This window comes from Centropristis striata, chromosome 19 (genome assembly GCF_030273125.1).
Source record: "Centropristis striata isolate RG_2023a ecotype Rhode Island chromosome 19, C.striata_1.0, whole genome shotgun sequence".
Taxonomy (NCBI): domain Eukaryota; kingdom Metazoa; phylum Chordata; class Actinopteri; order Perciformes; family Serranidae; genus Centropristis; species Centropristis striata.
Window position 1 is genome coordinate 34,547,885 of NC_081535.1, and position 24,316 is coordinate 34,572,200.

At 39.3% G+C, this 24,316-nt stretch overlaps 1 protein-coding gene across 2 annotated transcripts in view; it reads right to left on the reverse strand.

Annotated features, from left to right (window-relative positions):
* ap3b1a (adaptor related protein complex 3 subunit beta 1a) overlaps positions 1-24,316 on the reverse strand; it is an 88,564-nt gene that overhangs the window by 43,013 nt on the left and 21,235 nt on the right. For both annotated transcript variants that reach the window (XM_059357783.1, XM_059357784.1), the window contains exons 6-18: positions 24,059-24,125; positions 16,984-17,166; positions 15,963-16,118; positions 14,265-14,362; positions 14,098-14,152; positions 13,945-14,016; positions 11,387-11,449; positions 10,285-10,417; positions 9,181-9,290; positions 8,393-8,569; positions 5,963-6,149; positions 3,376-3,506; positions 522-687 (exon numbers count right to left, since the gene is read on the reverse strand). In XM_059357783.1, coding sequence (XP_059213766.1) covers positions 522-687; positions 3,376-3,506; positions 5,963-6,149; positions 8,393-8,569; positions 9,181-9,290; positions 10,285-10,417; positions 11,387-11,449; positions 13,945-14,016; positions 14,098-14,152; positions 14,265-14,362; positions 15,963-16,118; positions 16,984-17,166; positions 24,059-24,125 — 1,598 coding nt within the window. The remainder of the gene's footprint in view (positions 1-521; positions 688-3,375; positions 3,507-5,962; positions 6,150-8,392; positions 8,570-9,180; positions 9,291-10,284; positions 10,418-11,386; positions 11,450-13,944; positions 14,017-14,097; positions 14,153-14,264; positions 14,363-15,962; positions 16,119-16,983; positions 17,167-24,058; positions 24,126-24,316) is intronic.

Below are 24,316 nucleotides of genomic sequence, written 5' to 3' on the forward strand. Positions count from 1 at the left end.
TTATTTATTATTTGCTGAGTTTTCACTGGTTGCAGCTTTCTGAATAAAATCCTGATTTCCAAAAAAGCTGGGTCGCTGAAAACAACCAAATTAAAAACAGAATGCTTCAGTTACAGTGTCTGTAAAACAAGTTTCAGCTGGAACATCAAATATCTTTTTACTTTTTTAGACTGAACGTTAAGAAAAAGAATATATAATGTGATTTTATTTGTTCTTTACAGCATCCCAACTCTGTTTGGAGTCAGAGTTCTACTCTTAGAATAATCATGTTGGTGCAAAACCTGCATAGAAAAGTGTGGGGTTTTATTTCATTCAAGCTCAGAAATTCAATATTAATATATACAAATGTGGCTCAAATGGTTTTAATTGTGAGTGAATATGCTGAGGTTTCACCTGTCGTATTAAACTGTAATCACAGTTACCACCAGTGACTCAGGTGCTGCCAAAATCAACCATAAAATCTTGAGAATTATAACTTTGGATACACAATGTGGGCAGAAATATTGAAATCTGAACCAAACCTTCCCCGCTGCTGCTGCTGCTGCTGCTGCTGCTGCTGCTGCTGTCTTCACTGCCGCTGCTCTCAGATCCTTCCTCCTCTTCTTTCTCCTCTTCGTCGTCAGAGAAGAACTTGTCATCATTTTTCTTTTTCTTGGTCTTCCCGACCAGCGGAGCCCACTCCTGCACCTGAACACACACAGAGGAGGGAAGTGAGGTCAATTACATTTGAGATATTCAACATTTAGTCATGAGTGTTACACCAGATTATAAATGATTCTTACACCTTATTCAGAGGTTTTATTAAGTAGTGTTTGCTTTTAGGGGCTTAATGTGAAGAAAACTAATAATTATGCAACTGCATTGTTATTAAAAACATACAGAAGCCACCATTCACACAAAGTAAAGAGTAAAAGTGGAATAAAGATAAAAGATAAAGCCGTATAAAGAACTTGATTTTAAGGGAAATGCACCTCTCTCCTGCTTTAATAAGATGCAGTGGAATTAGTCAATTATCCTAATTAGCTCAATCAGTCTTTGCTGGCCTTTATTTTTTCCAGGACAACACAGATTTCCCAAGTTACTCTTATCTTTTCCCTTAAATCAACCTCATATTTAAAACGTTCTCTGAGCTGAGTGGAAGAGAGGAATGAAAGCTAATTTCTCCAACACAAACTGATAATTCCCTCAAAATGAGGACGGAAAAAATGATCGTGTTGGAGGTCAGCAAGTGTTTTTCTTCTAACATCAAATAAGAAGGCAATGGGAGATCACAATTCATTAAATAAAACTGATCAGGCTGGTCAAAGAACAATATTAAACAATATTCTCTGTTGTTTTTAAATGACTGTCTGTAACTAACTGTGCTGCTGCCTGTCTTGGCCAGGACTCTTTTGTAAAAGAGATTTTTAATCTCAATAAGACTTTCCTGGTTAAATAAAGGTTAAAAAACAAACAAAAAAAAAAAACCAAGAACTGAAGATTTTAGCAAAGTTACTCAGAAGCTGTTGGAGCTGAAGGGGACAATAAAATACTTAAAAGTGTTAAAAGTGTCAGTAGATTGTTGGGTTTCTCATTTTTAATGTCGTCTTATGTGTTATGTAAAGCATTTTTTAACTGCCTTTATGTTGAAAGGTGCTCTGCTTTTCATTTCCTCCCTCACACATCAGAAGTGTTTAAACTTTGGTGCGATTGAGTTGTTTTTTTAGGCAAAATCTTTTTAGGCCACTCCTAATTTTTCAGCAGAAATTGTGAATTAGGTTCAATCTGCAGACAGTCAGTCATCCCTGAATGAAAAGCCAATGGGAGTACAGCTCATTTTCATTATTTCCAGCTCCAATTCAAGCTGACACTTCATTTGGTCAGCAGTGCTGAACAAGTGTTGCTGAGTGCTGATGGTCATGACCCCTGATGTTGTGTTGATACACAGTTATTAATGAAGTGTGATGCTCATTATGTTGTATTCCTATTAAACATTAAACAGCTCTGCAGCTCGCTCTGTTGGCCAGTCGATGGACAAACATGTCCCCAGCCTGCTGTCCACTAGCCTGCTAACAGATTAGCCTGCTAACAGATTAGCCTGCTAACTCCAGAATAATAACACATGAGATTAGTCTGGAACCAGCCGTTCATTTCTCCGTAGAGGAGGTGTGGTTTACGATCCTCCGGAGCCGTTTATTGGATGCTTAGAATGTCTATCAAAGCGTCTGTAGGTAGCTCTTAGCCAATCAGATCAGTTATACCAGATGACGTAGTAGAGCAACAGAGATGGATGTTTGTTGTGTGTGTGTCTGTGAGAGTGTTGCTGCTGCTTTGCTTCTCCAGTTCTCGCTTTCTGCAAGATTATTTATTTTCACGCTTTATTCCCCCTCATGTCATTCAGCCACACATCCACTGATTTTATGGGCAATAATCAAGCTGCTGGGGGTCTCTGGGGGCTCCGCTGTCCCCCGGCTCGTAGCCAGATCACCGCCGTTACACTAGCGGGGCTAATAGCTACCGCTAACGCCGTAAGGGTAGCGTAGTGCTACCGCTATTAGCCCCGCTACCGTAAATGTTAGGTGTTGGGCTTATTATATTTTTTGGGGGGGTTTATTTACATTGTTTTTGTTTATTTTGGTTGAAAGGACGCTACTCTTTATAGAAGCCATGTTTGCCTGGGTTCATGATGTCCAGGATTACAATCAATGATACTGGTTAAAGCTGGATTGTTTTGTTTTGTTTTTTTTTGTATTTTATTTGTTTTCTGATCAAATGCATTTGACCAATTATTCCTAAACATTTAATCCAAATGGCTATAATTCAATGGTTTGATTCTACAAACTGTCTTTTAAATTTGTGCTGCGTTTTGTAATGAAGTTTTGTGCTGCACTTTTCTAAAGTATTTTGGAATGTATTTTTACTGTTAAAGTTGTTGTAGGACTGTTGAGTACTGACAGAACTGCCACGGCACAAGCTAATGGGGATCCTTTAATAAAAAACAAAAAAAACAAAAAAAACAAAAACACCGGTGATCTGGCTACGAGCCGGGAGCCAGCTAAAGAGAGCTTCGCGTCTGCAGCAGCCATGTTGGATCTGTAAGAAAACTACAAAACTACAAGCTTCCGTCTGCCGGCTAGTACGCGTCATCGTCTCTCCGTCCCTCCCCGCTCTGTGGTTGGATCCTAAAACAGGCTAAGAAACCTTCCTGGTTTCCAGACCCTTTTGGCAGTTAGAAATGAAATCGAGCGTGCCAGGCAGTCTGGGTAAACCAGGCTAGCTCCACAGCTTTCACCATAAAAGGCTGAGGTTTGGCATGAGGTCAGGTATGTGTGTTTATTATAAAAAGGTACATAACATCCTTATGTATTGACAGACTTGGGGAGGTAGATTCCTTACTGGTTCAATGACCTCCACGTTCCTCACAGACTGGTCCGGAGCCACGGCTGGCCAGTCCGACAGCTCCTGGTAACCAGTAGCTTTAGTGTTGAGGCTGTGGGAGAGAGTGCCCAGCTGGTAACGGTCCCGATCTGGAAGGAGAGCGAAAGAAATGAAACGAAAATGAGTTGGAAATGTGAAGCAAGGGGGAGGTCATTTATAAAGTAATGGAAAATAAAATAACAAAGGAAGTTTTGAGAGTTGTGGAGAAACTGGCAGATAGAGAATGATTCACAGTAACCTTGGTAAAGAAGTGGATGTAGCCACCGGGTCCAAAAAAAAAGCTAATGCATTAGTGTGTTAAACCTGCATTCTTTATAACGGCCAGCAGGGGGCGACTACGCTGGATGAGAAAAGAAGTCTGATTTAATAGGCTGTGAGAAAATGACCCTACTTCTCACTTGATTCATGACCTCAGTAAACATTCTCAGAATGAGTTTATGGTCTCAATCAGTAGCTTCAAGTCCTTTTCAACAAGATATGATGTTTAATTTTTAAATTGCAGTCCAATTTTAGAGTAAATGAGACTATAAAGCCGGGTTTGCTTGAAGTCAATACCACCACCTGTCAGTCAGAAAAAAAACTTTTAACCCTTTCAGAGTGTTTTCAGTTCATTAAATTTACATTTTGGTCTCCTAAAATATCTTATTCAGCTTTTGGTTGTAGTAAAAGACACTCTAAGGCAGAGCTGGGCATTGGGCGGCCCGCGGGCCACCTCCGGCCCGTTGGCTGTCCTCGTCTGGCCCGCATGAGGTTACCCAGAAATTAGAAATCAATACAACCGCAGTGCTTTTATTTTGAAGGTGGTTTACGTACCCACCTGCAAAGACTCGACTCTTTACTGATAGTTCACAAGATTTATTTAAAATCGCTCCATGAACATAAAAATAAGACATTCCTTGGTCACCTTGTGAATCCACCGTAAGAGCTAACAAGCATTAGCACGTGAGCTAACAAGCACTTTTACTATAGTTAAGACAACAAATATAGCCACTAATATATATGACAAAATAAAATAAACTTTAACAAACCTTGTGTCTTGTCAGTCAGCCACTATAGAAGCCTTTTTCATACTTGAGTTCAACTTTATATGAATTACGACGCACTCGTTATTTGCCGTTTGTTTTTCATTTTTACCGTTACACATGTTATTTCCTGTCACTACCTTTCAAAATAAAAGCACCCGTTTCACACTGGACGGCGCTTTTTCATAATAAAAGCATCACAACATTGTAAAACACCTTGAAAATTTACAAACATGAAAAAACAAGCTATATAATACAAATATACCAATATGAACCTTGCTAAATGTAATTTACAGTTATAAATATAAAAGTGATATAGTGATTGGAGTATTTACTACTTTTTTACTGCTATATTTGATTTACTCAACATTAACAGTCTCATCATAACATGTATTCTTTATCAGTAGCAGCTCAAAACCAGATAATTTACTGTATTTTATAAAGCGATTACATTAATATTGAGCAGAATTTAGTTCAGAGTTTTGGTCCGGCCCCTGCAACCTTCATGGTGTTGGTCATGTGGCCCCTTGGGGACATTAATTGCCCACCCCTGCTCTAAGGAGTCATAGATTATGTTTTAAGCCTATTTTTTAAATTCCCAAACCCAATTAATATCGGAGCAAACGTGAATTATCGATGCATTTTGCTGACCAAGGTAGCTAGAAGTGAAGTAAGTGGATAACCTGCGTAAAGGATAAACTGTGGAGGTGTTTATTATTCCAAATATAGTCATGTTCGGTGAACTGGAGCCTTCTAAACTTCCACTTGTTATGTTTAGTCTACGGTCTATCCTTAATGAGTGAGACGGAGGCTAAATGACCTTTAATATAAGGATCGGTATCATCATGCCTTTAATATAAGGATAGGCATCATCATGCCTTTAATATCAGCTGTTTTATATATTATATATATATATATATATATATATATATATATTCTCTCTCCGATGGTCAGCTCAGAAAGATAATCAGTGTCTGTGTCTCGGGAGGTTTGCTCTGAAACTGTGCAAACCAGAAAGAGGGGAAAAAAGAGTTCAGTTGTGAATATTAAGAATGACAGGGGTGGTTAATGCTTTCCATAAACATCCAGTAGGTGCAAACTGCCTCTGAATGTTAATGCTGTAAGAAGCAGTTTCTGTCCCTTTTGTCAGGGAGGGAGAGAGAGAGCAGAGACAGCTAAATGAGGGAGAGTTTTTCCCTCCGAGGTCTGAAAAAGGTTAGCATTAGCTCAATAATTTACCCATCTCATTAGTCCAAGGTAAAGGGGTCTGACCTAACTGCCCTTCAGAGAGACAGACGCAGCAGAATAATAAAACCACCGCCTGAATCAACTTTGCATACGACTGGAAATAGAGTCACTAGATGTGAAATAGAGGTCCAGTTAATGTGGATTCAGTGATTAGCTTTAGATGAATCACCAACAGGAGATAAAATGGTATTTAATCTTAAATATTCAGCCTATTTAGAGGGTTTAATGTGTTTCAAAATAAGGAGGAGAGGTTGATATTACTAATGTATGAGTACCTTTGAAGGCGGACTCCAGCACCGGGGCCGGTTTGGGCGCCAGCAGGATGCGGCGAGCGTACTTGTTGAGGGCGCCGCTCTTCTCGTTGGGCACGATGAGCTGCCGGATGAAGCGCGTCCGGTCTCTGATGTCGTAGTTCTGGTCGTATTTACCCAGATTCAGGATGTACTGGGTCAGCAGCTTGGTCTAGAAGATTTTAAGAGACATTTTAACAAAGACACTTCATTGTTTTCTTACAGAGTTAAAATTCTTCAGTTGGTACGTCAAGTAAAAACCAAAAGTACTCGCAGATTTTACTCAAGTAGTGCAATTAACAGTCCTGCATTCACAATTATACTTACACTACCGGACAAAAGTTTTAGAACACCCCAATTTTTCCAGTTTTTTATTTAAATTCAAGCAGTTCAAGTCAAATGAACAGCTTGAAAGGGTCCAAAGGTAAGTGGTGAACTGCCAGAGGTAAATAAAAAAAGGTAAGCTTAACCAAAACTGGAAAGTAATGTACATTTCAGAATTATACAAGTAGGCCTTTTTCAGGGAACAAGAAATGGGTTAACAACTTAACTCTATGGAGTCTTGGGCTATTTTGTCCATTTTTGAATTCTTAATGTCTTTGTAAGTCATTTTGTGTCTTTTTTTAGTCATTTTGTGTCTTTTTTGGGTCATTTTGTGTCTTTTTTTGGTCATTTTGTGTCTTTTTTTAGTCCTTTAGTCCAACATAAAATGTGATTTTGAATCTTTTTTTTAACTTTCAAAACACTATCATGCTCAATAAAGAATTTTAAATGTTGCAAATGTGCATTAATTTCAGAGTACACTGAGACATTAAACTGCATCATTTTCAATTAAATTCTGAAAAAGTTGGTGTGTTCTAAAACTTTTGACCAGTAGTGTAGGTAATAATACAAAAGTATTACATAAAAATATGTGAAAAAACTCATTGTGCCATTTTAGAACACATTATGTACATAATGTAATTAGAATTATTGATGCATTTATGTGTTAATCACTTTAATAATGTTGCACCTTATAAAACTTTATATACTGCTGGGTAGTTTAATCTACATTAATACATCTTAATTTATTATTTTTTGTATTACATACACTACTACTAAAACTTTTCTATTTTTCTCTTTCTCTGACCTCACTAAGACAAATTCCAATCAATCATGTTGATATGGCAATAAAGGATTGAATTTTGGACAAACAAAAAGCTATTCCTTCATGCATAAACTTCATGTACAACTAGATGAGCAACAATTGCCATGATCATATCTTGTATCTTCCTTATTGCCAGATTTTGGTTCTTATTTCTCCCAGAATAAGTAAAACTCTTCCTCTGGTCCAAAAAAGAGGAAAACAACCACTTGCACTGACATGTATTATTACGGCAGGCATAAAAACTAAAATTATGTCTGCCATGAAGGCAGCACTACAACCCAGACCCTTCCCTGAATCGTCTTTGTGTCTCTCTCTCCTCCTCTATGCTCGGCACATTAGGAGGAGCAGGAGGTGTAATGATGTGGTCGTTTGAGGAGCGTCTGGGCTCATAAACCGCCTCAGAGGCCAAAATCACCTCGTCCCAGCCAACGGGCCTCAGACACCAAGCTGGAGACGCTCCATTACGTTAAAGCTGTCTCATTCACAGCTCCACATTTAAACTCAGCATTTAGCTCAGAGTTGTGTTTGATTACTGCAACACAGCGCTGAGGGAAATAAAACACTGAGGAGAACTATTCTACATAGGTGCTAAATTATGCTCCGTTTACACGAGGACGGTCTGAACAGAAGACGCAAAAGTGGCGTCACATCTTCACTTTTTATTCCTCGTTTAGACGAGCGTTTTCAGGAGGAAATCTGCTGATACGGTGATCTAAAGTGTGTGAATGTGATTGTATGCAGCCAGGCGGCATCACTTAAAGCCATAAGAGCATCTTTGGGCATGTGGAAGTTTTCACGCCACACATTTTCATCAGCTACTCCTTCCACAAAGTTCTCCTCCATCACTAGATCTCCCAGGTCTCGTTCACAGCCGTCTGGCTGGTTTTTGGCCATTTTGCATCTTTTTGTGGTCAATTTGTGTCTTTCTTTGGTTATTTTGCATCTTTTTTGGTCATTTAGTGACTCAAAAAAGTTTGAGAACTACTGGTGTAGACGACACGCTACGGAGGAGAGGATTCAACTTTTACACTCTGGAAGGTGGTTTCAGATTTTTGCGTTTTTAAGCCCCAAAAACGACGTCACCGTCTAAACGAAAGGCACTTCACATAAAATATTTTGTCGTTTTTACCCGCAGTGTAAACGGAGCCTTAGATATAAGGGATCTGATCTGATTCTTCTGCTTTTTAATCCTATAATCTTTAACATGCTAGTTTCAGAACACAGTGCACTACAAAATAAAAGCCTGGAGCTTGGTGTTTGTGTTCTACCTGCTTGGAGTTGGTCAGGTAGAGTTTAGCTGCCAGGTTGACCGTCTGCAGCTTGACGATGTCCTCCTCTGCTGTGAAAGTCTTCGCCATCTTACGGAGAACATCAGGAGCAATCTTTGGCACCCGCTCACAGTATTCTCCCATCAGCCACAGGATGCTGGCCCGGGCCATCGGGACCTGCAGGTACGGGGGAGAAATCAGAGTAAAAACAGAGCAAAAGTCCCTCAGAGTTCAGGACCAGATGGTCACTTTGCTTTTTATTTATCAATCAATCAAGCTGTATTTTTATAGCACCTTTCATAACAAGAGTAGACCATAAAAACAACAGAAAAGACACAAACTGCACTCAAGAAAATGAAAAAAAAAACCTCATTGTGCAGAATGGTGCAATTTTAGAATAATATATATTATGTAATTATAATGATGATGTATTTATTTGTCCATCACTTTAATGTTGCAGCTTATAAAATGTTATATACTAGCAGGTAGTTTAACCTATATTAATACATCATCATTTATTAATTCCTATATGACAAATCAAACTCTGCTTTGTTATGTCTATTTTTATCTTTCTCTGCCTTCATTTAACCCTTGTGTACCCTTAGGTACATTTTTTGCACATTTCCATTTTAAATACTCAATAACTTTACTTGTGTTAATGCTATTGGGACCAAATTTTGTAAGGATATCAGTTTTCCATCAACGTTTAAAATTTCAAACTTGGATCAATTGATAGGGCAATATTGAAAAAAGGAACCAGCAGTATGAATAAGAGCAGAAAGCCGTACGGTGATGTTGTCGAAGAGCTTGGCCATGTGTTTGATGATGTCGCTGTGCTGCGTGGGCTGAGTCTGCAGCAGCTTCTTGATCACCACCACGCTCTCCGCCACCACCGTCTCTGCTCACACAACACACAATAATAATAATATCATAATAATAATAATACAAGGAAATACTCCTCTTCTCATTTATACACATGGGGAAGAACCTTCTGTGGCATTTTGTTTGACAAACTTTGGAAAAGTCCACTTATTCTACAGTTTTGTTAAAGTTTTAAAGAAGAAATTGAAAAACTTATAGGAGGACTCAAACCATAACAGAGGTTGCAGAGACTGAAGCATTATAAACACAAATGACTGCAAGTCTGCAGCTGAAAATGGACACTCTTTCTTTCTCTCTTCTTATTCTGTCCCTTATTTTCATGTATCTATCTATATTTCAACATCTTATTCCAGGGAATGTCTGGCTCTTTCAAAGAGGAAAAAAGAATCAAAAGTTTCCATAAAAAACATTTTTTAAATACACTACTGGTCAAAAGTTTTAGGACACTCCAACTTTTCCAGAATTTTGTTGAAAATGATGCAGTTTAATGTCTCAGTGTACTCTGAAATTAATGCATATAACAAATAAACAATTGAAGTTATAAAATAAATCATAGAATCAGTGTAGAAAGGAAAATGTATTCTAAACTCTTGACTCGTCAAAGTAGAAGTTGCAGAAGTTCCCTTAAATGTGGAGCAACTTGTAGGATGTAAGTGATCAAGAAAAGTTGGGACACCTGTAGGAATTGGTAGCAACTTAGCAACTTTCAACCTCCGTTGCTGCAGAACTGCTTTAAGTTGTTAACCCATTTCTTGTTCCCTGAAAAAGGCCTACTTGTATAATTCTGAAATGTACATTATTTTTCAGTTTTGGTTAAGCTTACCTTTTTTTATTTACCTCTGGCAGTTCACCACTTACCTTTGGACCCTTTCAAGCTGTTCATTTGACTTGAACTGCTTGAATTTCAATAAAAAACTGGAAAAATTGGGGTGTTCTAAAACTTTTGACCGGTAGTGTATATTCAGAGGAAAGTACTAACTCAGATATGTGTACTGATGGAGGTATTTTACCGTCTCTGTTGGAGAGCAGCAGCACCAGCCCGTTGAGGCAGGTGTCCGTCACCTCGGTGATGTTGGTGGCACAGCGGCCGATGGCCTGGATGGTGGCGGCGGCAAACGCCTTGTCCTGGCTCTTCACATACGTCTGGACAAGAGAACAGACAAGGAGAGTGATGAAGGAAACAGTCTAACGGCACAGACAAAGGCAAGTTTATTTATATAGCACAATTCAGACACAGGGCCATTCAAAGTGCTTTACAGGGGCAAGATTAAAATACATAAAACACATTAGAAGACATTTAAAAGCGAATTTAAAAGAAAAAAAGGGAATGAATAAAACATTTAACCCATAAGAACCTATGGAGACACCCATGTAACAAACACTGTAACTCTTCTATAATCTCCCATATTCAGCTTTATGCTTCACATTAACTCATTAAATCCCTAAGCGACACATCCTCAACACCTGGTGAGGTGGTCATGTGACTTTAACAGGAAGTGACTTCTCCAAAATGTGGCTGTGACTTGAAACAGAAATGTGAAAAAGTAGCTAATTTCAAAAAGCTTATTTTTTGTTACTAGGCTAAATTCAAACCCATTTAACAATTCTAATCTGTTAATAGGGTGTCCTTTATTGCATTTAACCCTATTAGGGTTTTTATTTATTATTGATGTATTATTATTTTGTATTTTTTGTTGTTAAACAGCACTATTAATGTCACATTTTTTTAATATATGTTGTGGAGATGCAGAGAAAAAGACAAATTTCCGTTTCTGTAAGCAGAAAAGGTGTCAATTTATTTATATTAAAATAAGAAATATCATAAAAATAATCATCATCACAGATCTTTGACATAATAAATGTGTTCTATGTGGTCCACTTGGTCTGTGGTATATCCCCAATAATTTTCTTTTAAGGATAAATGGGTCTGGGTTGTTATGGGTTAAAAGTGAATGAATAAAAATTTCAGGTTAAAATGGAAACAGAAAAGTCTTCAGACTTGATTTAAAAGAGCTGAGAGTTGCAGCAGACCTCAAGTTCTCTGGGAGTTTCTTCCAGAGATTTGGTGCATAAAAACTAAAGTGCAATTACCAAAAGTAACAAAACACAAACCTGAAACTCCCTCAGAATAGTGGAGATGTTGGCTTCGTTGGCCAGGTTGGTCAGGATCTCCAGCTACAGGATCAGAACAGAGAGGTTGGTGTGTTTATGGATCCAGATCATTTCAGGTAAGACATTAGATAAAACGTTATTTCTCCAGTGGGAAATGTTGTGCAACAGTTCTAATCTAAGTGGGAAAGAGTGAAAATAGAGTGCAAATAAACTAAATATAAAAACAATAAAAAATTTCGCCAGGTGTGACTTATATTTAAAGTTTCATGAGTTTTGGGGTATGTTCAGGCAGTGAAATATGCGATCATTTGGGGGGAAGAAAAATAAAAATAAAAAGAACTAGGACTGCGCGCAGTACTGAACGGGCCCTCGCAGAGTGGAGCCGTCGGGGGAGGCGCCGTCAGGGGAGGGCACATCGGACGCGGCGCTGTTGGCTCAGTCCCTATGCGTACCAAATTGCGTGTCTCCTACCACTGTGCTTGTGGTAGGTGTAAAACATGTTACTTCCTGTAGCCAGCAGGGGGCGCTATGACTGTGTGTCAATATAGACACGTGGGTGTGTCCCGGGCTGGACCCTAATCACGTTTGTGAAATTTGGGACAGATTGGACAATGTATGGTCAAGTTATCCAGTCTTGTGTGTTATGGCGAGACGCCATATTTTGCCACCAAGCCACGCCCACATAGTGTGACAGGTGGTAAAGATTAATACAACTTTTGATCCCAAAGGCCTTGTGATGGTACTGAGCAAATTTGAAGTAAATCGGTGGAAATGGTGCGTCTCCACATGAAGCACGTGTGTACCAAATTTCGTGTCTGTACGTGAAACCTGCTGCTGGGGCTAGGCATAAAAGTTGTTACTTCCTGTTGCCAGCGGGGGGCGCAATGACAGTGTATCAATATTGACATGTGGGTGTGTTCAGAGGTGGACCCTCATCACGTGTGAGAAATTAGGGACAGATTGGACAATGTATAGTCAAGTTATACAGTCTCGTGTTTTCATATTTTGCCGCCATGCCACGCCCATATAGTGTGACGGTCAGTCAAGATTTTGAGTATGTTTCATCCCAAAGGCCTCATGATGACACTGACCAAGTTAGAAGTGGATAGGGTTTAATGGGTAGGAGTAATGCCTTCACGGTAGAAAAGTTTGTAGGGGGCGCTGGTGAGCCATTGTGCCACGCCCATTCCCGCAACCACTAGAATACGTAAATTTCACAAGAGATTTATGTATATTCCAAATATCAGGAGTTTTTGAATATGATAAAGGCCCCAAAAAGGCGATTCATTTGGGAGATGAATAATAATAATAATCCCTTCAATTACAATAGGGTCCTTGCACCGTTAGTGCTCGGTCCCTAATAATCATTCGAAATACAATAGGGACCTCGCAGGTCGTTGAAAAGGTTATAATATATATAATAAAAAGGTTATCAATTAAGTGCAAGCAAAACATGTGCACGGGTTAACAGTTATGTGAGAATACTAAATATATACGCATGCTGAAAGTAAACCATTAAAGGGAAGGATGATGTCAATTTCTGCATAAGGTAGCTGAATTTAAGGATGAATAAGATTTTGAAATGAGCTTTTAAAATGTTTCCAGAAGCCTCTGGCTGTAGAGGATATCACCCTTTGTGCATGTGACAAAACTGTGGAGGAAAATATAAGTTTGTGAACGTGTAGGAGACAGTTGGAGTTGTAAAAAAGACATTTTCAAAGCAGAAAAACTATTTGGACAGTAAAAAGCAGGATCAAAAATCTTTTTTTTTTGCATTTGTAGTCTACAATTCATTGTTCATGAAAGCAATTATCTTGTGTTACATTCTGATTTTGTGATGATGCATTTTATTCTAAATCAATCTTCACTGATAAACAATATATTCTACAGCAGCGGTTCCCAGACTTTTTTAGCCGTGCACCCCCTTCTATGTCCCTGCTATGAGCTGCGTTGAACAAAAATTGCAGCAAATTTAAATGAGCGTGGAGTGAACACAACCCCGTCATCATAACACAGGCTGGAAAAATGATACAAGAACAAGAAGATAACTTCTTCTACGCTTCATTATAAGATCAAAAACAACCAAAAATGACCAAAGATGACACAAAATTATCAAAATAGACACAAATTGACCAAAAATACATGTAAAAATTACCAAACAACCCAAAAATAGATGCAAAATGAACAAAAAATGACACAAAATTGAATAGCCTGTATTTATTAATTAATTAATAACACGTCTTTATTGTGTGGGGGGGAAAATGCAATTGTGTCATTATCAGACCGCCATTACATTTTTCATCTCGCGCCCCCAGGGGTCCACGCACCACACTTTGGGAATCCCTGTTCTACACAATCAGAAACTTGAACATCTACTGTGGGAATGTTGGAGCTAAGATACGAACAAGCACAGTGAGTGAAGTTACACTATTTCTGATTATTTCACAAGCTTAAAATGGTATGGACCCTTATATGAGCCCATATTGGAGTCCATTATGTATTTATAAGCCCATATTATAATATAATATATATAATGCACCACATAAACTAGTAGTTACCTTCAGTGTTTTGATGTGTGTGGCATCTGTAGATCTCACATAGAAACTCTTCATGAAGGGCTCAAACATCCCCTGTGAGGAGATAACTCATGTTATCATCAGAGAATCAATCATTTAGTTATTGTTATTGTTCTGCTTCCATATCAGACTGACCTTCCTCTGGATGGACATGGTGGCGATATTCTGCAGCACGATGTACTGAACCTCTCTGAGAACAGGAGGAAGAAACAAAACACAATCAGACATCAACAACAACAGAGGCAGAGATAGTGTGAAGATAGTGTGAAGCCGTTCATCTCTGCTGACTCTAGGAGACTCACCTGTGGCTCCTCAGGAGTCGAACCAGAGATTTAGTGACGATGTTGACTTCATGTTTTGGGGCCAAGTGCCAATAGAGCTGAGCCACAGACATCACCACCTAGAACACAGACATTATTTAAACATCAGAGCATTATAATCTGTTTTACAACATTTGGAATGGCTTCTAGCTAATGCCTTTGTCCTTACTGCTTTTTATTCCTGTTTGTTTTTATTTTCAATCACTTTCCAGTTTTTTTTCTCTATATCCTCTTATCATACATGCACTGCAACCCTTAATGTTTCTATATCTGACCTGGAGGAGCTGCATGAGAGGATGCTAATGTCCAAATCAGTTGAACCAACATTAACCCTTTATCAGGCAAACAACTATATTTGGTAACTTCAGGTAATATTTAGAGAAAAAAGTTGCAAATTTACCATATTAAAGTGGCAAATCTGCATGAAAAAAAGCTGCAGATTTACGAGAAAAAAGTGGAAAAAAGCAACTTTTTTCTCCCGGATTCACCACTTTAAATCTCATAAATCTGCACATTTTTTTCTCGTAGATTTCTGGTCTTTTTCTCAAAATATTATTTTCGTATGTTTTTTTTACACATTCTGGCTGTATGTAATATCCTCCAATATTCTCTAGGGTTGAAATTTGGAATTTGCAAGTATTTCAATGAGTGTCCTATTAAGGGTTAAAGTGGTGAATCTGGGAGAAAAAAGTTGCTTTTTTCCCCAATTTTTTCTCATAAATCTGAAACTTTTTTTGTGCAGATTTGCCACTTTAAATCTCTTAAATCTGGAACTCTATAACTCACACATGCAATCTATCCCTGAAATATTCAGCAGCGACAGCAGGGATCCATATTCACTAACATCTGTACCACCAATTTGCGCCGTCAAGATATATGTTACTTTCACTATTACTAGTACTATTTCCTGTTTTGACACTCAAATAAGCACTTTGTAACTTTTAAATGCTATATTATTATTATTATTATTATTATTATTATTATGATTACACTGTGAGTGCATTGCCACCCGTCTATGAAAGATAAAATGAAATTCCTCCACATGGATTTGTTATTTCTCCACAGAAACACTCATGCCTCGACTCTGTGCAGGTAATTTTTCAGCGGAGCTTTAAATAGCAGCGGACGTGTGTCCATCGTAGCAGGCAGAATGAAAGGTGGAGGCGTGGATGAAGATGGAGGATGTCACTGTGTTGTCGCGTGTAAAAGACACAGCATGTCACATTTTAATCAACACTTTCATTTGGGAGCATTTTTCCTCCCGCTGCTCCACGGCGACAGAGACCTTGAGGCTCCTGGGTGATGGAGATCTGCACTCACTCGCTTTTATCTTCTTTTTTCTCATCTAGGGGGGAGAAGCACTAAGGCAGGTGTGTGTGTGGGTTCCTGTGTCTTTGCGTCCAGGTGTGTGTTTGAAGAAAAGGTTTCTTAAAATGCATTACTGATGGGAAGTGAATCTGAAAGTGCATGTACGTCCCTATAGCAGCACTTGTGCAGCTTTTATCTCCGAGACAGCGCTGAGATACGAGCCGAGGCCTTGATCAGTGTTTATATCTGTCGACAGGTTAAACAGCAGCACACACACTCACACTCCGACTCCTAATGGCCTGAATATATATATATATATATATATATATATATATATATATATCAGTCTGTTTAAGTGTGGCGCTAACTCACGGCGGTGTTCCTGCTCTGCAGCAGCGGCTTGGTGTTCCTCAGCAGCAGCCTGTGATCTGGATCCATGATGTAAGCTTTGACCTCCGTCTGGTCTTTCTTCTCCTCAGAGTCAGAGTCGTAGAACGTCTTCTCGTTGTTCTCATCAAAAATGGCGCCCTGAAACATAAACACATCTCAATAAACCACAGTGTTTACAGTGGATTAATGTGAGATAAAGAGCCCAAACTTTCATCTTATTGCCCACCGTGGATTGGCAAACCGAGTTGTTATTGTTAGGTATTTTGCAGTACTTCAATTATAATGACAACTGGCTAGCAACACTGTCATAAACCACGTTTATTTTTTTTTGGGCTTCTTTTAATGATAGACCAGGGGTGTCAAACTCAAATACACAGTGGGCCAAAATGTAAAACTTGGACAAAGTCGCGGGCCAACATTGATATTTATTGAAAAAATTGACCTAAACAAGTTCAAACGAAACGGAACAAGAAAAGCTTGATATAACTTAATATTGCAAACATGCAAAATCGAATATCAAATAAAACAAACAAACACATCAATGGCATTCATTTCTTAAATAAAATGTAAATAAAAATCGTATGTCCCTTTATTTTACATGCGGCCTTCTTTAAATTTAAATTTAACAGTAATCTTTTTCCACAGGCTAAAAATAAATGTGAGAATAAAATAACAATAATAAACCAAATGACTAATAATAATATCCTTCAATGAATGTGCAGCCATTCAAGCCTTGGACTAGCAAGAAAAAGTGCATAAAGACACTTTAATTGTTGCTCAGTTTGCTCCACACTGATCTACTGTGTTCAAGCCAAAACACCAGCAGAGCATTCTGGGATTTGTAGTATTATTTATTTGCGCTGTATAATACCGGTGGGCAAGCTCTGGTTGTCATTTGGTATTTCCTCGTGGGCCAAATATTATTAGACTAGAGTTTGACACCTCTGTGATAGAGTGTCCAGTGAATGGATGTGTATATATAATGTGTGTGTATGTGTCTGACCTCCGTCCAGGGGCTGGTGAACTGCGTCCTGGCGTAGCGCGTCAGCATGGAGATGATGACCACCTGGCCCCACTCCTCCACGTCCACCAGCAGGTTGCACAGCTTCCTGTAGTTCTTGTGGATCAGATCGATGCGATCGGGACAAACCTCCTCAAACGCCATGACCACGCTGCCCGCCACCAGCTGCAGAGAGGAACAGAAGAACAGATGAACTTTGTGAAGGAAGTTTGGTGTTTCCTGCATGGTGGGACATGAGGTAGGCGGCGACCTACTTGATATTCAAGACACAAGGCATTGTGGGAACTGACTCTGAACTTAACAATGATAATGATAAAACAATGATGTGATGTTTAGGGCAGGAAGATAGGGCCACGTTGAGTCTTACTAAAGAATCAATGCTGGGAACTACAACAGACATAAGTCGAGCGGTGTACGGGACTTTGTTGTACTGTAAAACAGCTGTTCTCAACCTTGGGGTCGGGACCCCAATTGGGGTCGCGAGATAATTTCTGGGGGTCGCCAAATCATTTTGGAGGTCAGCTCTGTCTCCACTGTGTTAAAGTGTTCATGTGTTAATGTGTTTTTGGTCACTTAATGTCTTTTTTTTGTCATTTTGTGCCATTTTGTGCCATTTTGTGGTCAATTTGTGTCTTTTTTGGTCATTTTGTTTCCTTTTTTGGTCATTTTCTGTCTTTTCTGGTCATTTTGTGTCTTTTTTGGTCATTTTGTTTCCTTTTTTTGGTCATTTTGTTTCTTTTTTGGGTGATCTGAACTGTGTGTGTGAGATTGTGTTCAGTGAGCGGGGGTCGCGGACAACATACATGTTAAATTGGGGGTCGCGACTCAAAAAGGTTGAGAACTACTGCTGTAAAAGAGCCATTCGGGATTGTGCGGTGTATGGAACACGAATGTGCTAATAAAAGTTGCTGAACAGAGCATTGAGTGCTTTGTGTTTGGCCAGCTCAGCCATTAACTTAGTGCAATTGTCAAAATTGCCACGACAACTTACTCATGAGGGAAATGTGTTCTTAGTTTATTTATCTCCAGGATTAACATCAGAGCTAATGGAAGCTGTAAGGAATGTGTAGCAGTTTTGTTAAGACAAATTGAACAAATACTAATATAAAGACTCTGGAGAAATAAAAAGCTTGGTTGAGAGATATGACCCTGGTCAGAAAAAAACACTATTATTTCACTTAAAAACAAGACAATTCCAATTTACCACTTTGATTACAATATACACAGTTCAGCCTCTGTGTAGTTAGCTGATAATTAGAAGGGAAAATGTTTGCTCTTAAAGTTTCAACTCAAGTGTTTCTTATAGTTTTACCGCAAATTATATATTTTTTTCTTCTCTTTCATGTTCGACTCACAGAGGAAGGAGGACGAGCAGGAAGCAGCAGCTGAGAGACAATAATCAGCATCATTTTAACCCGTTTGGCTGCTGCAGCTTAAAGGGATATTTCGTCCATTTTTTATCCCTTTTCATGTCTTTACGTGTCTTTGTAAGTCATTTTGTGTCTTTTTTGTGTCTTTTTTAGTTATTTTGTGTCTTTTTTTTGTCATTTTGTGTCTTTTTTAGTTATTTTGTGTCTTTTTTTTGTCATTTTGTGTCTTTTTTCATTGTCATTGGTGTCATTTATGTATCTTTTTTGTGTCTGTTTTAGTTATTTTCTGTCTTTTTTTGGTCATTTTGTGTCTTTTTTAGTTATTTTGTGTCTTTTTTCATTGTCATTGGTGTCATTTATGTATCTTTTTTGTGTCTGTTTTAGTTATTTTCTGTCTTTTTTTGGTCATTTTGTGTCTTTTTTGGTTATTTTGTGTCTTCTTTGTCATTGGTGTCATTTATGTATCTTTTTTGTGTCTGTTTTAGTTATTTTCTGTCTTTTTTTAGTTATTTTGTGTCTTTTTTAGTTATTTTGTGTCTTCTTTGTCATTGGTGTCATTTATGTGTCTTTTTGAGTTATTTTGTGTCTTTTTTGTAATCATTTTTATGTTTCTGTGGGTTTTTTTTTGTTATTCTGTCTTCTCATTTTGTGTCTTTTTTGGTCATTTTGTGTCTTTTTCATGACATTCAAAGATTTTGAATGCCCCCCCCACCACCACCACCACCACCACCACCACCAGCACCACCAGCTGCCTGCTGGCTGGCCCAGAGACTGAGTGAGTGACATGGCAGTGTATTAATATGCAAACAGCATTATCACGGGCAGGCGAGGGTGAAGACGAAGAAGAGAGAGGAGCTGAATCTGGTCCTCCCAATTAAAGCCTTCTGGCCCCCGGTGGCCCTGTGGGAACCCGCTGCATTACCCATCAGCATTGTCATGAGCCTGCATTGATTGTGTGTGTGTGTCTCTGTGTGTATATGGTGTGTGTGTGTGTGTGTGTGTGTGTGTGTGTGTGTGTGTGTGTGTGTGTGTGTGTGTGTGTGTGTGTGTTGAAATCTGGGCCTTAAATCCGAGTGATGATGAGCTTTTCTGACATGCACACACTAATACTGATGAATGGATCACTGGAGGATCAAACAACTACATTTTATGGTCTCACTCTGATGTATGAAGTTAGATTTATTGAGTGACCCACAGAAATTCTAGTTATATTCAGCTGCAGGGAGACCCCAGCACGGGTAATTACTAGTTAAAGCCACCGACTGTATGAGAGAAGAGGAGCAGCCACCGTGACGTCACACACTGCTTCTAACGCTTCGCTTGGGACACTTTAGCTGCTGCCATCTTGGTTTTTGGAGCCAGATGTGATCATATTTGTATGAGAAGAACCTGAGCACACTATAACACTAACATAGAGAGGCAGAGTTAAGTTTCTATGCTCTGTATATGTGGAACAAACTCCCAGAAAACACACTGCAAAGATGAGTTGTTATTATTATTAGGGCCTCGGGGCAATCGCACCGAGCACTACTGTTATACTGTGGATTTCTTCTTATTCCTCTTGCGGACGCAATTTCGTCCCGCTACTAGAAATCCACAGTATAACAGTATATCAAAACGTGCGGTTTGATCGGGATCGGTGTGCTGTTACTTTTCTCTACAGAATACGGATTTTTCGCGACGTAAGTCGCGAAAAACTGCCCAAAATTTTGCATTGAAATGAATGGGACGGCTGAAAGAAAATGAGCGAAAAAGAACAATCGTTGGAGATTTTTAAATGTCTACTTCTCTGGCATAATTTCACCTAGAGACTCCATTTAAACTTTAAACAGTAGACACAAGTCTTGTGTATCGGTGTATTAATCCACGTTTCGTTAGGTCATATAGTTTTTTATCAATCCCTGTTCAATGACCATGATCATTTTTGGAGAAATTCTGAGATTATAATGGGTGTGTATTGCACGGAATGTTCGTGTCACAGTGTGTGACATCATCGCCAGAGTGTAGAGGGAGAGAAAAAACTGTCAAAAAATACATTTTAAAACTGCGCTCCAGGCCGCAAATTCCACTCTACAGAAATAATTTATACATAGAAACGTAGGAAAATTAGTCTTCTCCCTCACAATCCTCTGGTAAAGCTGTCAGAGTTATAGTTTGGGCGTAGGACGCACAGATGATCCACCAACACCACCAACAGCCTCATTGGCTCCCATATTAAAAACGCAGGAAGATATTTGAAAAAGGGAGATGGAACAGTTTTTTTAGATCGCTCTAACAAAGCTATTTTTTCATTTTTCTTCACAAAAAACATATGTAGAGGTTCAGGAAGAACTCAGGACGCTCAAAGTGAAGTCGGATCAATGATAGGTATTATGGTTTTGCCAAAAATGCTTTCTGTTCGAGGCCAGAAATTCCAGTCCACCTCTGGCTGCTGTCACTCTTTTGGAACTTTAACAGGTGGTATCAGTTAATTCTGTTGATTGCTTTGATTTAAATAAAATAGTTCCAGAGAAAGCTGCTCACAGTAACTGATGTACAGTGGAAATAAAATCATGGCTTCTTTAAAATAGCTTTACAGCAGCTTGAAGCTCAGCTGGTCTTTTCAGGTAATATCTCTGCCAAAATATTATTCTTTAGATAAGCGTACTTAAAGCAGTCAATTAGAATATATATATATATATATATATAACTATATGTATTTTTAGTCCCCTGGCGTCCTCCCAAGGCCGGTCCTGTCTCTGGGGCTATTACATCAGCTCTGTCTGTGGATCCTGCTGCAGGCTTTGTGCATTCTCTCCCAACTTCCCCCATTAGACTGAGCTCCAAGGTAAACTACATGCACCATCAACAAAACTGACACCCCAATCTATGGAGTTCATACCCCCCCTCCCCCTCTCCCACCATATTATCTAGCCTGCGTGACAAGCCGGTAATGGAAAAATCACACTAAGCAAATGGTTCTTCTAATAACAATAAATTTCCTATAAAATTATGAAGGGCCCAAACCGTTTCCTTGCATCTATTTTGCTATGAATTCTAATTAGAGTGGCAGAGAGGCAGAGAGTGCTGGGTCATCACGCCACAGACAACGAGCGCCTTTTTGATTGATGGCGAGGCGTGGGGTCGGCCTCTCCTCCTCTCCTGCTCTTATCCTCCTCCTCCTCCTCCTCCTCCTCTTCCTCTTAAATTAATGGGCATCTCACCTAGCCCTGATCATAGCCCCCCCTCCCCCCCCGCACCTCCTCGCTGTTCTCATTTCAATTTTGCAGAAGGTGCAGGGGGGCGGCTGGTGGGAGGGATCGATCATTTATCTTGTAATGGCTGGATAATAGATCCATCACGGTAAAACAGCTGCACAAACTCCTATGTTGTCTCTGTCATCAGGCCTTCCCATCTCCTCTTTAAACCATCCTGCCTGTAAGCAGACCCCCCCCCCCCCCCCCGCGTGTCACAGCCATTTAACCAAACAGGCACATCTGTAAAGGTAAATGTCAGGAGGCTGGACGCTGCCACACACTGGAACAATAACCAAATGTTTCCTGCTTCTATAGGCAGCATACTGACACCAGATAAATAGCACTTAGCTTAATGAATGCACGGATTTGCAGTTAAATTGATTCATTAACATTGGATCTGGTAAAACTGTTTTACACACCTGAAGATGTCTGGGAAGCTGTCTGTCTTTAGAAACTAAAGTAAGGATGCAAAAAAGCATTTTAGCAGCTTTGGCACGTCATAGCCTTGGAATTAAAGGCACGATGTGCAATTTTCAGAGAATCCTTGTTACCTCCAACGAGAAGTGCAGTTGTGTTTTTGTGTTTGTCTGTTTGTCAGCAGGACGAAAGGTAAACTACTTAAATGAAGCCTGGAAAGCGGATACGTCGTTTTGTAGTATTTGTGTAAGCTCTCAAATACTTTTTGAATTTCATTTCTATCTGCTACAGAGGCTGAAAAATCTATTATTTAGTAGAAGCGTTCACACTTCTGTTGAATTTACAGAAAAACTTCAGGTTTTAGGGGCTGATTTTAAAATCACCAATCAGAGGTTTTACAGGAAGTTTTTGGCCTCAATGGGTTAACTGAAGCCTGTAACACGGCCAAAGGAAGATCAGATCCAGATTAATAGACGGATACACAAATAGTTTTTTTAGACTTTCATTGATATTGCCAGATAGGGCAGTTCATCCTTGAGTCTAGGGAGTTCCTTAGTTATGACGCTCATCAGAATAGAATGGACTACCTGAATAAATAATGCCTCTGGTCACAGCTGTTATCAGCATGGGGATAAATATACATGTACTGAAAAAGGTCAATGAAATAAATATAGAATACAAACGTTTAAATTATCATAAAGGCATTCACAGCCGTCCACCAAGACCATGCCTTATCTCTTCATGTTAACAAAAGTGAAAAATAATTTCTGTAATTTGTATATATGTAATGAGTTGTCCTGTTGGCCCATGTGGTAACATTCCTCCAAGTTTCATGAAAACCAGGCCAGTACTTATTCTGCTAATCCTGCTGACAAACATATATGATATGTTTGACAATATATATGACAAACATATCAGTTTGAAAATGTAACGCAGTGCAGTTGACATGATTTCCTGTTTAACATTGTCGTCTCCAGCTGCAACCTGAGAAAAACCATCATGACATCATCAGGGTTATTTTCTCAGAGCAACAGAAGTTATGATCAGTTATGATCAGACTGAAGCTTCCCCAGGCTGTGAGCTAAACTCATGACTAGTAAACTGACATTTATGTGACTGACAGATCTGAGATGTTCCCTTTTACATGATGACTCACTGACTCACACAGATTCACTCCCAGCGTATAGAAATTGCAAAAAAAAATGCGACACTGTCAGTCGTTGTTGGAGCTCTAAATGCTACATGGTGCTAGCATCATAAACATGCATGGCTTGAAGCTATTAGGCGTCCACTATGTTTGTGTTTTCTCCATTCATCAGATTGATAGTGCTGCTGTGTGTGATGATAGTGGCCTCTCTCTCCGTCCCCAGCCTCCCGATGTGGGCTCCAACGGGGGAGAAGTCATCTGTCTTCGTTAGCGTCTGGGGCTAAATATGCTATGCATCTGGTACTGGGCTTTCCATCCCCCCTTGGCCTGAGCTGCTTTGTTTTGTTTGTATAATGATAGGTATATGCTATGAATACATAATTACGACAAACTGTGCATGACTCGCACGTCCAAACACAACACGCTCTGCATTCTGTAGCCAACCAACCAACGTCTACATATCTGAAATTGGCATTTAAACACCCTTAGTATTCACTGTGACCTCTTCAAATGAATGTGCTGCCTGCTGACTCCTAATGGGCTGCTGCTGGTGTCTGAGAGTGGCCTAAACACAGAATCTGAGACTCCAACTCATTTGCGGTCCATTTTGGAAAAAAAGAGAAGAAGTTGGCCTTTGAGAAAATTAAGCTGACACTAGCATCAGTGCGAAAATTCCTTCCAAATGGACACTTAACAAGGAGCATCTGAAGATGTGTGGGTTTAAGTGGGTGTTAACAAACCATGGCATTGCCGAATGAGCTGTGGGATGGAGAGCTGGGAGGAGAAACGCTTGACTGGGGCGCCCTCCAGTGGCCTGCTGCCTCCAACAGGAGATATATATATATAAATATATATATATATATATATATATAGCAGGCTGTACTTACTGTGCTTTTGTCTTTCAACAGCTTCTCGATCACTTCGATCAGCTGTTCCTTCTGTTCTGGATCCAGGCTGAAGACGTTAGGGAGAGAGAGAGAGACTGTCAGTTAAAGAATTATTGACAGAACATGAAAACTTGATGAACTTACAAATTAGATTATGTTCCTCTGTGTGCTCAGAATATGAAGCATGTTTACTGTTACTGACTAGTCCTCCTCTCAGCCCACTATATATACACTACTGGTCAAAAGTTTTAGAACACA